Source organism: Hirundo rustica, chromosome 4, assembly GCF_015227805.2.
Source record: "Hirundo rustica isolate bHirRus1 chromosome 4, bHirRus1.pri.v3, whole genome shotgun sequence".
NCBI lineage: Eukaryota > Metazoa > Chordata > Aves > Passeriformes > Hirundinidae > Hirundo > Hirundo rustica.
Window position 1 is genome coordinate 33,307,985 of NC_053453.1, and position 12,320 is coordinate 33,320,304.

A 12,320-nucleotide genomic window follows, 5' to 3' on the forward strand; every position below is an offset into this window, starting at 1 on the left:
TAAGTAACTTTCAGACAGAACAACAGATGAGAGATGTTGATGGTAGATTAGACTAATAGCAGAACCTGGGGACAAACAAGTGAGTACGAGGAATTATTTGGGATCTAATTAGCAAGACATGCAAATGTTGAAGTGTAATGCTTATGCCGACCTTGCAAGAAATTTGGGGTCACCTTTTTCTTTTGTTCAAACACGAGAGTAAAAATCTTACTTATGGAATGTTGTGCTTGAAATGATCTGTAATTCTGTTTCATGCTCTTGCTGTCTTGCATGTACTCTCTTTGAACATGATACCCACAGACCTGGCATATTTGTTACATACAGAATTAAAATAGATAAACAAACGTAAAGGAATTTTCCACAGGAAACAGCAGAAAAGCTTTTCAGATCAGCTACTAGTTTCAAATTTAAGCCAGAAAGGACATCAAAAGAGAAAAAAAAAAGCCCTTGTAGGCAATGTTTTATCTCATATTTCCTACAGAAGTAGCAGATTCCCTAGATGCTAAAGATACCTTTTATTTTAGAGGCAAACAAATGATTTTAAATGTAACTGAATTGTAAATATTTATTAGGCCTCTTTTACATCAGGTTCTCTGAATACGAATAGTCCCGAAGCAGTATTTCCTCTGAAATTTTCAGCTTCAAGCCAATGAATCTGACTGAAAAAAAAATTAAATGTGACAATTGAGGAAACACATTTTTTTCTTTAAAACCTTCCATCACCACCTTTCAAACACTGGTATTTTGTCTAGTTTCAAACCACAGTGCTTGGCCCATGCTGAAAATAGAAGACACCTTAAGACCTGGGAACACCACTAACCTTGGCCTGCCCACCTTCAATCAGGCAAGGCTGAGAGTGAGCCTGCCTTGGCTGAAGCTTATATTTCTGAAAGGAAAAAGCAGAACAGAAGCACAAAGGAAATCTCTCAGCCAAATGTTAGGAACAACATTTTGACAAACAGCTAATCAACTTCAACCAACAGATCTGTCCATCGATGAAAACCTTAAAAAGTAACAGGATGGTTTGTATGAAAAATAACACCATACATTTTGACTTTTATTACTCTGGCAGCTTATCAGCCAACACAGCTTGGTCTTTAAAGCATCCCATGTGTCCCTAGCTAGTCACCTGTCCCAGCTTTATGGGTGCTGCTACAGTAAATAAAACTAATCTTTGATCACCCATTGTATCCTGCAGCTACTAACGTTCACTGAGATCACCTCTAAGTTGGATATCTTTCTCCTGATGGAGATACTACTGGCATACTGTTAGAGTAAATTAATCGAACTCTGCAATATCACTCACGTACAAAGAGCAGTGTAGCATTTTACACTGTCACACAGTAAGCACTGGGATGGATTGAAATAAATCTGTGGCTCAGTAGCTCTATGTCTAAGCTCTCAAAATCCAAAACCAATGCATTGCTGAAGGGTCTGCAGCTGAAAAATGTACACAAGCACAGCCATGCTAATCGATGGCTTTTGCTGAAGTGGTAATACTCCTTCCACTGAGATTTGCACTACCAGCGTTTTCTCCACATTTGCTGATGGCTTAAAGAGATATGTGATCAGTCACTGGTGTTCAGTGGACACATCATCCTTCACAGAGCCACAGTAACTCAGCAGCATTTCTCTGAGCCTTTGATATTACTGGGCAATGCTTGTCATGAGCAGCACCTGATTTGGTCATCAGGTCTCTTACCAGATACTGAAGTCGTTGGCGTTCAGTCTCTGGAGTGAATTCTGAAGACATTGGAATGACTTCGCCATTTCGGATTATTATAGCTCTGTAAAAGTAATAAAACTTCATCAGCACAGGAAAGGGAAAAAAAAAAAAAAAAAAAAAAAAAAGAGAGAAAACCACAGAGTAGTCACACTCTTATTCTCTTCAGAATCACAGTCAAATAAAACCATTTATTTTCTAGTGAGGTTGTCAGCAGAACAGGATAATTCCTGCCCTGCATCCTTTGGGCTTTACTTAGGCTGGCTAACAAAGTATACTCGTATAAGCCAAGTTCATTTTAGAGCTCACAAAAACATCCAAACAACAAAGGCAAGAGTTACTTCAATTGATGTCTACTGGGCATCTTTATTAAGTGAAATGCAGACACCCAGAGGAGATGCTGCAGAATCACTGACTGTAGAACAACTCTTAGGAGATTTTAATATCAGTTGTGGCTGACACAGTCTAAACTACTGGCTTCAAATGACTCATCCAAGAACTTTCCAATTATTAACTGGTCATATGTCATGTCAGAACATTTCTACTCCAATAGTAAATGGAAATAGCAAAGCAAATCCTATTTAACACAAATTTAACTAGTTACCTGCTGAAAGATGGCAGGTAATGGAATGACTGCAGACATTAGATTAGACAAGAGATTTCATACATATTTCTGCAAGTGGCAGAGGGAAAATTTTCTCAAACACCTGCCTGTTGCCTCTTAACAACCTGAAATGCTGCACACAAAATATGGTCCAATCTTTCCCTGATGTAATGCCACTGGCTGAAGTCACAGGAGGAAAGAATTTACCCAATATTTCTACCGCATTCTACATTCATGTATTCACTCACAGAACTATGCTCCTTTATCTTTCCACTATTTATCTCTCTGTAAGTAGAGCAATGCATGGCACTTTTGATAAACTATGTATCATCCCAAAGACTTTAATGCCTGTTGCAGAACTGTTCCTCAGCCATCAATAGATTAATTCAGTGTTTGGATAACAGCAGTGTATCGGCTCTCCTCTTGAATTTAGACAGAATTTGGTGTAGCTAAAAAAGTATTTGCCATTTGGATTCCAGTTTCTCTCTGTTTTATATGGTCCCATTTCTGTGATATTTTCACCCCACTGATGGCCTATTTATGAGCTAGCTTACTTCCCTTGATAATTTGATTGATTTGCTGTCATTGTCTCTATGCCAGGTGTTCTGATGGCACTGCAATGCAACCAACAAATATGGTAGGCACACAAAGACTGAAAACTTAAAACTTCTAAATTCAAAACAGGCATCTTGAGATGCCTTGAACCAACTCAGGTACAAACCTGATTTTCTAAAATTAGTGGCATTGGATGGATTTCCAAGTCTTGTGGATTGGTCATTGGATTAAAATTGTCTGCAAATTGTCATCTACTATTGCTAGTATGCAAAAGGCAGCAGCATTATCTATGAGTAAATGAACTGTTCACATTTTTCTCAGATTCACGCGGCCAAGAGCAGATAGGTTCAGGATGGTATGATAATGGCAGATGTGTGAAGAAGCTCTGGCAATGAGGGGAAAACTGCTTTGCTTTGAAAGGTAACAAATTTACTGCTCTTGGACTTCCAGCACTTCCTTGCAAATAATCCTGTGTAGAAAGTAGAGGTGGCAAGAATGCAGCCCAGAAACTGAAAGGTTCCCACTGGCCCTTTAATTAAAACCGATATTGTGTACTTGAGACAAACACGGTAGTTGCAAGTCTTTAATTTCCTAAAAAAAATTGGCCTAATTTTTGACAGATTTTTTTTCTTCTCTAGGGAATCTGACTACAGGCTTACAAAAATGCCTATCCAATTAAAAATAATAAAAGTTTGCTGATAATTTTTCTTTTGCATTTCTGAGACAGTAATTTAAATATGAATTAAGAACTCTACCACCTCTCTTCTGCAACAACACTTTTATTTTTGTAGTTCCTAAGGTATTCAGCTTTGAACCAAATTAATTTATTCAGACAGTGAACATTTTATATAACTTTTTAATATGTTATTTGATTCACTTTTTAATATGTTATTTGATTCACTTGAGTAGGCCTCCACTTAAAAGGTCTGTGGGTTTGGTACAGAGTATGTACTCTGGCAACAGTCTAGACTAGACTGATTAAAGGAGCTGATCAGACACTAACCAAATTTTACACACTAGTTTAAGCGAGTCATAAGGGATTTTCTGATCTTTTGCTTGTCTAAAAGAGGTAATATAAAACCACACATTGATATAACTGCTAGCACATCAGGATAATTTTCTACTTATTCCTTGCTTCCCCTTTAATCACCATTTCACAGGAAATCCATATTTTAAAGACCACTCAAACCAGTCTGGGGTTCACCTTTTTCTTTGTGCACATTGACATACTTCCTGTATACTTTGATAGCTGTCATTCTCACTTCTATGTGTAGAATTGGGCCCTGAGGGACTCACATCATATAAAAAGCAATTCAGAGGCGAGCGGGTCAACCTTTCATAGCTCAGCTTATTTTCACCAGAATTGGCAGCCACCTGGGATGAAAGGCACAACCCAGCACAGGCATACACACAAAAATCTTCAGAGGGGGAGTAACCAAAGCAATACTGCTGATACTGGGTAAAAGAGAGATTTATGTTTTTCATTAATGTTTTCAGCAGTTGGACTTTATTCAACTTGCAAGTTACAGCTGTTCATAAGAGTCAAATGATTTGATCTGAGGAATGAGACAGCTCTAGATATGAATAAAGGGAGGGACACAGACATACACATACAAGGCACTGGTGCAAATTCAACTGTGATGGGTTTCCAAGTCCATACAGGGCTCCTTACCTTTCTGCACTAACTTCTTAGCTGTTTCATGACAGCAAAGGGCATTTCTGATGGCCCAAGTGACAAAAAGGGACACATTTGTTTGCTGTCTCACTGAGGGGGCTGGATAGAAAAGCCTGGCTTGGGAACCACCCTGCTCAGTGGGATTTTCCCCTAGATTGAAAAGGTGCCAAAAAAGGCCCTAATTGGGTTTGGAGACTGAAGTGCCCTTTCCGTGACCTTGCAGTGACAGAGCTGCCAAGCAGTAACTGAAGGCTTTTTCCACCAAGCAACCTCCAGAGCCCTGAATTCAATAGCCCGGGGTCAATAACTGCTCATGAGGAGGGAGTTTGGCTGATGCAGCAGCTGCAAACAGCTCCAGCAACTGCTTTTAGAGACCCACTCTATACAGTCCTGCAGGACAATTAATTTTGACTTTACACTTCCTAATGGACTAAGCAGCAACATGGTGTTACATGAGCATTACTGCTTCTGTCATGCATGAAACAAGCATATATGCAAGGAAATAGTGCTCTGAAAGCATTTAACTCCCCATGTACTGAGGATATATGCACATATTCTTTTATGCTGGAATACAGCTGTCCTATTAAACTGTCAGAAATAACTACATAGGAAGCAAGAACTCCTTGAATAGATGCGGTGCCCAGAGAGCATCTGATTTTGCCATGTTTAATAGTGACATTTTAATTTCCACCACACTGGTGAAACACATTATAGCAGAGCCACAGGGCGAGCCTGCCAAAGGCAGATGGATGATTCATGTTTGCAGAGAACAAGTATGTCAACAGTAACCAAATATTCTCTGATGACAAGGTTGCTTCAGAACCACACCAATCATTAATTTATATCACCAATGAAGTAGTAATTAAAAAAAAAAAAAAGCTTTTTTGGGCAGGATTGGAAATCGGGAGACAAAGATCTGCAGCCTCCTCAGTGCATTGCCCTCCATGCTCTGATGTCCTCTCCATACAGCATCATCTACAGTGAGAAACTGTTCTGAAGTCTTGAGGCCATAGAGGCCAGTAAGTCACTCATTCTGATCTCTTCTAAAAACAAATTAGATTTCCCTGAGTCCTTTCTTCTCTTCTGAATTCCAGCTCCCGACCCACAGGAACTACAGGATTGTACTTATTGCATTTCACATGTTCTGCATGACAATGAAAGTATGTTCACTATTCCAGAGCTGGGATATTCACACTAAACAGAATATATTGGAGGAAAAAATCCACAAAACACAGCTGAAGTAGCCTAAAATGGAAGAAACAAGAATCTGATTTTGTATCTCTTCTAGCCTCTCGAGTTCTGATCCAGAGAAGCCACAACCTGAATAAGTAAATGGGGAGCAAGAGATGCGCCAGTGGGTCAAGGCATAAGGCAGGACCAGCAGTCATGGCAAATCCTACGGCTGGCTATGTCTGCTCAGTCACATGCAAATGAAAAGAAACATCAGGAGCAAAAAGGCTGCATGTGCATCTGCAGAAAACAGTATATTTATCTTTTGGATTGACATGACTGTGTAGTCCATAATGATCAGCTAAATTCACACAGAACATTAAATATATGGTTGTTTTCTATATTCAGATTGAAAACTTAGAAATTGTATTTGGTGCCTTAGTATACATTCACCTTTAAAATACATGGAGAGTGAAGAAACAAAAGGATAATAATCTGCCATGGTGCTGTACTGCTGCTGTGATGCTCAGGATGTAGCAACAACACTGGCTTAAGGAAAATATTGATATATCAACTGCTTTTGCATTTTTAATATGGCTAACAACTACCACCTCTCCTTGAATCAAACAGGGTTTTGGTTTTATTTGTTTGTTTTCTCTTTTGTGGAAAACACAATCAGCTGAAAATTGCACAGCATCCTTTCTATGTTTCTTATGAGAAACAGATAGAGGAAACTCATACATTTTAGAGGAAGCTTTTGTTGGTTACTCTCATTTAATCATCCGGAGAAAGCAACACAAGGTCAAAAGTGTAATTCCACTGTTGTCACAGGTCTATTGGGATTCTGGTGTTCAAAACAAAGAGACATCTCCAACTGTTAGGAGTATTCAGGGGACACCCTAATTCCATTACACACTTTTTTAGCCAAAAATGATTTAAAACGCAACATTAAACTGCACATTTCTACAACACAGGATAAAAATCTGGTAAAGGTGACAGAGAAAGACCATTCAGAAAACCCTTTTTGACAGTTTATATCAATTCCAAACCACAGGGAGGCTGTATCCATTTTGTCAAAAGGTGTTAAGCATGTGGATTCAGTACAGATGAAGCAGAAGTGTCTGGCTTGTCTGCAAAGGTATTAGAAATGTGTCAATGAAAAAGAAGAGGGATTAAACTGACAGAAAGAATAAGACAGGGTTTTATTGTATTCAAAGGGGAACTAAGCAAAAGATTTTAATTAGGTGTGTGACAAGATAGCTGTGGAAAAAAAAGTAAATCCTAGAACTATTGAATCAGTCTATATAGGTACTTGTTTATTTGATAACTAAATGCATATATTTAAACAATCCAGGGAAGATCAATGCTAATGGCTGGCAAGCCTTAAACCAGTTGTGCTTTTTTTCATTTCTTTACTTTTTCTTAATTGTTAAGAAGCAAAAGACAATGACTATAAAACAATTAAAATGAGAAATGTTTTTCGCTTCTGTAAATGAAGTAGTGGAACTTATTGTCATTATGATTACTGATGACTTTTAATACATCCAGCACTGGCACCTGGTTTTACCTCTTCAAACTGAATTACTCTCACTTACTCCCACACAGACCCATTTCTCAACGTTTCACTAGAAACCAGGTGTACAAACACCTCACTGTAACGAGTATGGGACTGATCTCATATTCTATCCCATGTATTCACTAACTGTGTGGAACTACAGTGCAAAGCCTTTAAACTGTTTCCTTAATTTCATGAATTAAGGCAGGCTGGGGATAGTGAAACAGACTATTATATAACAGTTATCTGGCATTAAAACAGTTTCCAGTGATGACATATCCATCACCATAAAACTCAGGTGGAAGCAGCAACCCTCAGCAACACCAATGGAAAAAACACCCTCTCTGCCTCCCACCCGTAATACCTAAGATAATGCCCCAACTCTTACTTCATCACTACCAAGAAAAAAACAAACAACAAACCAGGGAAGGAGTAGAGCCAGTGAAAATTGTCTCTGTCCTCATTTTCCATTTACTGCCACTCAACAGTTGTGCCACCCTGATTTCTTCATATTTTTCAGCACAAACATGAGCCTGTTCACAGAAATGTTGTGACAGGATAGAAACACTGGATCATTTTTCTTTCAGCTGAGCAAAGCCAACATTAAGCAGGAGTGGACTCTCCCTGCTTGTGGTTCTTCCTGTGACCATGTAGTTTCATGTTACGTTGTGGGTTATAGCAGGCTGCTCAGACTCTTTCATTCATCACTTGGGGGAACTTCAGCTCCCTCAAGCCAATAAACGGTGTGAGAACTTGCCTTGGTGAAGTATTGCAAAAGTAATTTCCTACAGGAGTGTGCTCTGGCATTTCCTGCCAGAACAATGAAGATCACTCCCAAACTTCTGCTAAGGATTTCTGCAGACTGCCAGCCACCCTGGCTGCTCCGAGTTCATAAGTATCTCTGCAGCACAACTACCGAGTGCAGCCCCTGCTCCACCAGGACACTGACTGGGCATTCTCAAGAATTTCATTCAAGGTCCTTTCTTCACATCTTAGCCACAGCATGGAGCCAAGCATGTTACACCTCTCCTGTGGCAAGATGAGAACCTCCTCCCAACATTGAAAAGAAGCAGAGAAAGAAATTTGAAATCCAGTCCCTGCAAACTCCTCCTGAAAGTTGTCTTTCGGAGGCACCTGCCTGCACATGAGCTGTTCCTGTGCACATACGTGTAGAGCTTTATGATGTTTCCAATTACCTGACTCATTCATATTTATATTTCTACTGCTTATTTAGTGATTCCTTTGGAGAAGGCCTCTGGGCACAATAAGGCTGCTGAAATACTCCAAAGCCACTATTCTGGTGGTCTGATTTTACTGAATTAATTGTATTATTTTTAATAAAGGATCACAAATAGGCAAATAGAAACTGTTTACGTAAGCAGAATAACATAGATTTCTGGGGAAGGGCTTTCTTCTCATGTTCAATAGCAGCTGTGCCAGTTAGAATTTTCCTTACTGCCACCAAAAATAACAGAAATCAGAATTTTTAGAACTGATCTGGTATTCCATCTCATGTATTCACTAACAACACAGTAAGCAGCAGTTAAAAGGATTTTCTAATCCTGGCAGTAACCACTGCCCTATATACTGCATCTAACCATGAGAAGCACCTGGCTGTCACCAACAATGGAACTAAATTACTTCAGTTGTTTCTGCATCACTACTGTACAGTTTTAAATTAAATGTAATTATGAGCTTGCAGGCTGTCCACTGAGGAGATAGCTTGAAGAAGACACAATGCCCCATCATTTTTGACCCCTGGTTGTCAGTGCCTCTTCAGTAGGCTGCAGCTCCACTCCCATGAGATTATACTGTGAGTGAATTCCCTGCCCTCATTTAGGTCCTCAAGTGTGTTGCTTGGCCGATGAAATCTAAGTATGGAGCTATTATGAGCAGTTGGCTTTATTAACGGTGTTTTATTTTAGAGCTAATTATATATATATATTGTTATTCCCTCCCCACATGTGATGGCACTGACTATCTGTATGCAATGTTCTTGTTTAATTATTCAGGAAAGCAATTTCTGCGATTGAACCAATAGCGACTTTATAAGTTTACCTACACATTTCTAGTAATGTCTACTCTGGCTCCAATAGTACTAACCCAAATGTGAATGAGCTAAACTAAAATGCTGTGTAATTAATTGTGTGTACTTTCCTGATGGTTTGTATCTCAACACGTCAATATTTCAAAAAGGGCTTCATGTGGCAGCTAGAAAGCTATTAAAAGCCAGTTTATAGTGACACTACTAGCACACAAAAACTGCTCACCACTGGTTCCAATAGCCTTGGGTTGGAGATTTACTGCCCCCTTAGGATTCATTTTCTCCCGATGATTTCAGTGTATTCTTCATCTGAACACAGCTAAGTAAAAGGTTGCAGTGATGATAGACCACCACGTTTCTGTATCACGGCTGAACAACATGCCACCAATTACCCAGGCCGTGCCAGGGAAATGAACAAAGAACTGCATTCACATCTCTATGACCAGCTCTGAGCCTCAGGACTGGTATCTGAGGAATCAAAGTCTTTTTCCCTGCTGTCCAGAATATCACATTCATCTCCAAGACAAGTTACTATGGCAACTAAACCTGGGCTTAGTGGATGAAGGCATTGCTGTGCAAGTCAGTGTTTATTTTGCCAGTAATATGGCCGGGATATGGCTGTACATGTAAAGTGGAAGTAGCCAGGATTTATCTCCACCCTTCACTGTCTTACCATAGACAAAAAGAATGACTTTAGCACCTAAAGTCATATCTACTTTGATCTCAGCTTTTCTGTTTAACTCAGTAACAGTTGCAGGATATTGGAGCAAGCCAGAGCAAGATGTAAAAGTAAAGATTGCAACTCACACTCTCTGCTCAGTCTTCATGGGTGAATTTTTACCCAAGCCCTGCTTCATTCGCCCACACAGAAGTGACCAGAGCCATCACTAAAAGTCCCAGGAGCAGGGCTTGAACAGCACTGCATAACTGCTGCTGAGACTGAACAGCCTGGGCTGCCTTGAGTTTGCTGAATTCAGGTGACTTAAAAAGCTTTTTAACACAGTAAGGACCAGAGCAGACTTTGAAACATTCACCAAGCAAACTTCAGATGCTCCTTCTGCCCCTCCTCCCACAGTACAGATGAAAGCTAGAGAACCAAGGTGTCCAGCCTGCTTTCCATGTCTTGGCCCTGGCCCTGCAACACTGCAGTGAAGAACTTGCATGTCTCTGTGGTCAGCTACAAATGCACAGATTAAAAAGACAGTTTGTTGGCTTGTATTTTTTCTTTCTTTGATTTTTTTTTAAAGGCTGAAACCCCATGAGAATTAAAGCTAACAGAATTCTTTATTCCTGGAAACCAATACCAATGAACTGCGACTTTACAGTTTACTGGTATTATTCCAATAGCCAAAATTCTTCTCCTTCCTTATTATTTGGAACACAAGATAATGTCCGTGTGGTTAGGACTAAAGATTTAACTGAATGTACTCCTCACTGAAAATGTTTACAATGGCTTCAATACCTACTAATTGCCATAGGTGTTGCTAAGGAATATGCTCTCCCAGGAAAAACAAGAGTTTGGGAAAGAAGGACATTTGTTTTGTCTTCCAAGCCTGCAAACATTTACTACCAAATTAATAATTTCTGCCAAGTCAGTGCTGGATATGACTTGCCAGTAACCTGGAACTTGTCATTCACTGGATAACTAGAAAATTATCTTCCTTAGCACTGCCCTTTGAGTGAAATTACTTCTTTCTAATCCAACACTTTTTCTTCACACTTCACCTTAAGTGTTTCTTAAAGTGCCTTCAAAAGCTTTACCCAGCATAAAATCCTGCAATATCTGAGGTTGCTCTTATTCTAATGAATCTTGAGCTCCTGCTTCTCCCTGAAAAGACCCTGAAAAGAGGCCAGGCAGGAGAAGGGGAGAAGGGCTTTCTGCAGGCTTCCAAGGAAAAGAGACAGAAGGAACAGAGAGAGTGGACGTCGCCATGTCTCCTGAACACGACTAAACTTTTCCAACATTTTGGTCTAATAAGGATCAGACCTCTCCACCTATCAAATTGCAGTGAAGGAGAATAGACATGGCAGAGACTTGCTTACTTTGAACTTGGTCTCTCTGGTCTCTCCTCACTACACAGACTTATGAGAAAACCAGACTTAGGTTATTTATTGCCCTGAAATGATCAAATATTTTTTTATTTTCATATGATTCTGTCAAAGAATTAATAATCACCTAAAAAGGTGATGTACCATAGATTGGCCATACTAGAGTCCGTAAGGGTTGCTCTTGCCTCTGGGGAGGCATCTTTTGAGAATTTGGAGAAATGAGAACTTCAGAGAATGAAGAGAAATGCCCAATGATTGAATGGCCCCAGTGTATTGATCAGTTTTGCAACTTTTTTTGTCCCATCTTTAGGAGAAGACAGGGAAAAAAATGCTTTTCCAAATACTGCAGACTGAAGAAGCTTAGTTACTAAGTTAGTCTTTCCTCTGGAGACCTCTAAGTCTCTAGTATGAAGCACAGTTATTGCTGTTTATGCAGACACAAATGTAAGAAGACAGAGAAGGCTTAGGCTGTCCACTCACAGAAAACAGGGAAAATACACACCATTTAGATTAGAAGATGAGTAGTCAGGAAAACCAGAAAATGAAAGCTTCCTAGACAGCAAACCAAAGACTAAAGTCAACTAGTTCCACAATAGCAATATATTAGAACACTTTTCAGTTTCCATCCTTACACAGTGTTAGCCATTCTGGCAAAAATGACCCTACTGGACTACCTCAAGGAAGAGGTTACATACCATGAACCAAAAAAATGGCTCAGAATTACCAATTCTGACTTCTCAGAAATTCTATTTAAACTACACTGCCAATCAGCAGATATGCGGCCGTTTCCATGCCGCTCTCATTTACTTCATAAAAGCAAATTAAGCCCCAAATCTTGACTTCCTATAATGAGAACTAACCATGAGGGAAGCAGCTGACAAGCTGACAAGCAAAGAAGTAGTATAAATGTAGTAAACTTTGACACAAGCAGTAAATCCAGAAAGA

At 39.5% G+C, this 12,320-nt stretch overlaps 1 protein-coding gene across 4 annotated transcripts in view; it reads right to left on the reverse strand.

Moving 5' to 3' along the window:
* Positions 1-12,320, reverse strand: part of PPM1H (protein phosphatase, Mg2+/Mn2+ dependent 1H) — a 131,645-nt gene that overhangs the window by 40,426 nt on the left and 78,899 nt on the right. For all 4 annotated transcript variants that reach the window (XR_005700563.2, XM_040062542.2, XM_040062545.2 and 1 more), the window contains exon 5: positions 1,703-1,787. Coding sequence is in view for 3 of the 4 variants with exons in the window: in XM_040062542.2 (XP_039918476.1) it covers positions 1,703-1,787 (85 nt within the window). In the remaining variant the exon portion in view is untranslated. The remainder of the gene's footprint in view (positions 1-1,702; positions 1,788-12,320) is intronic.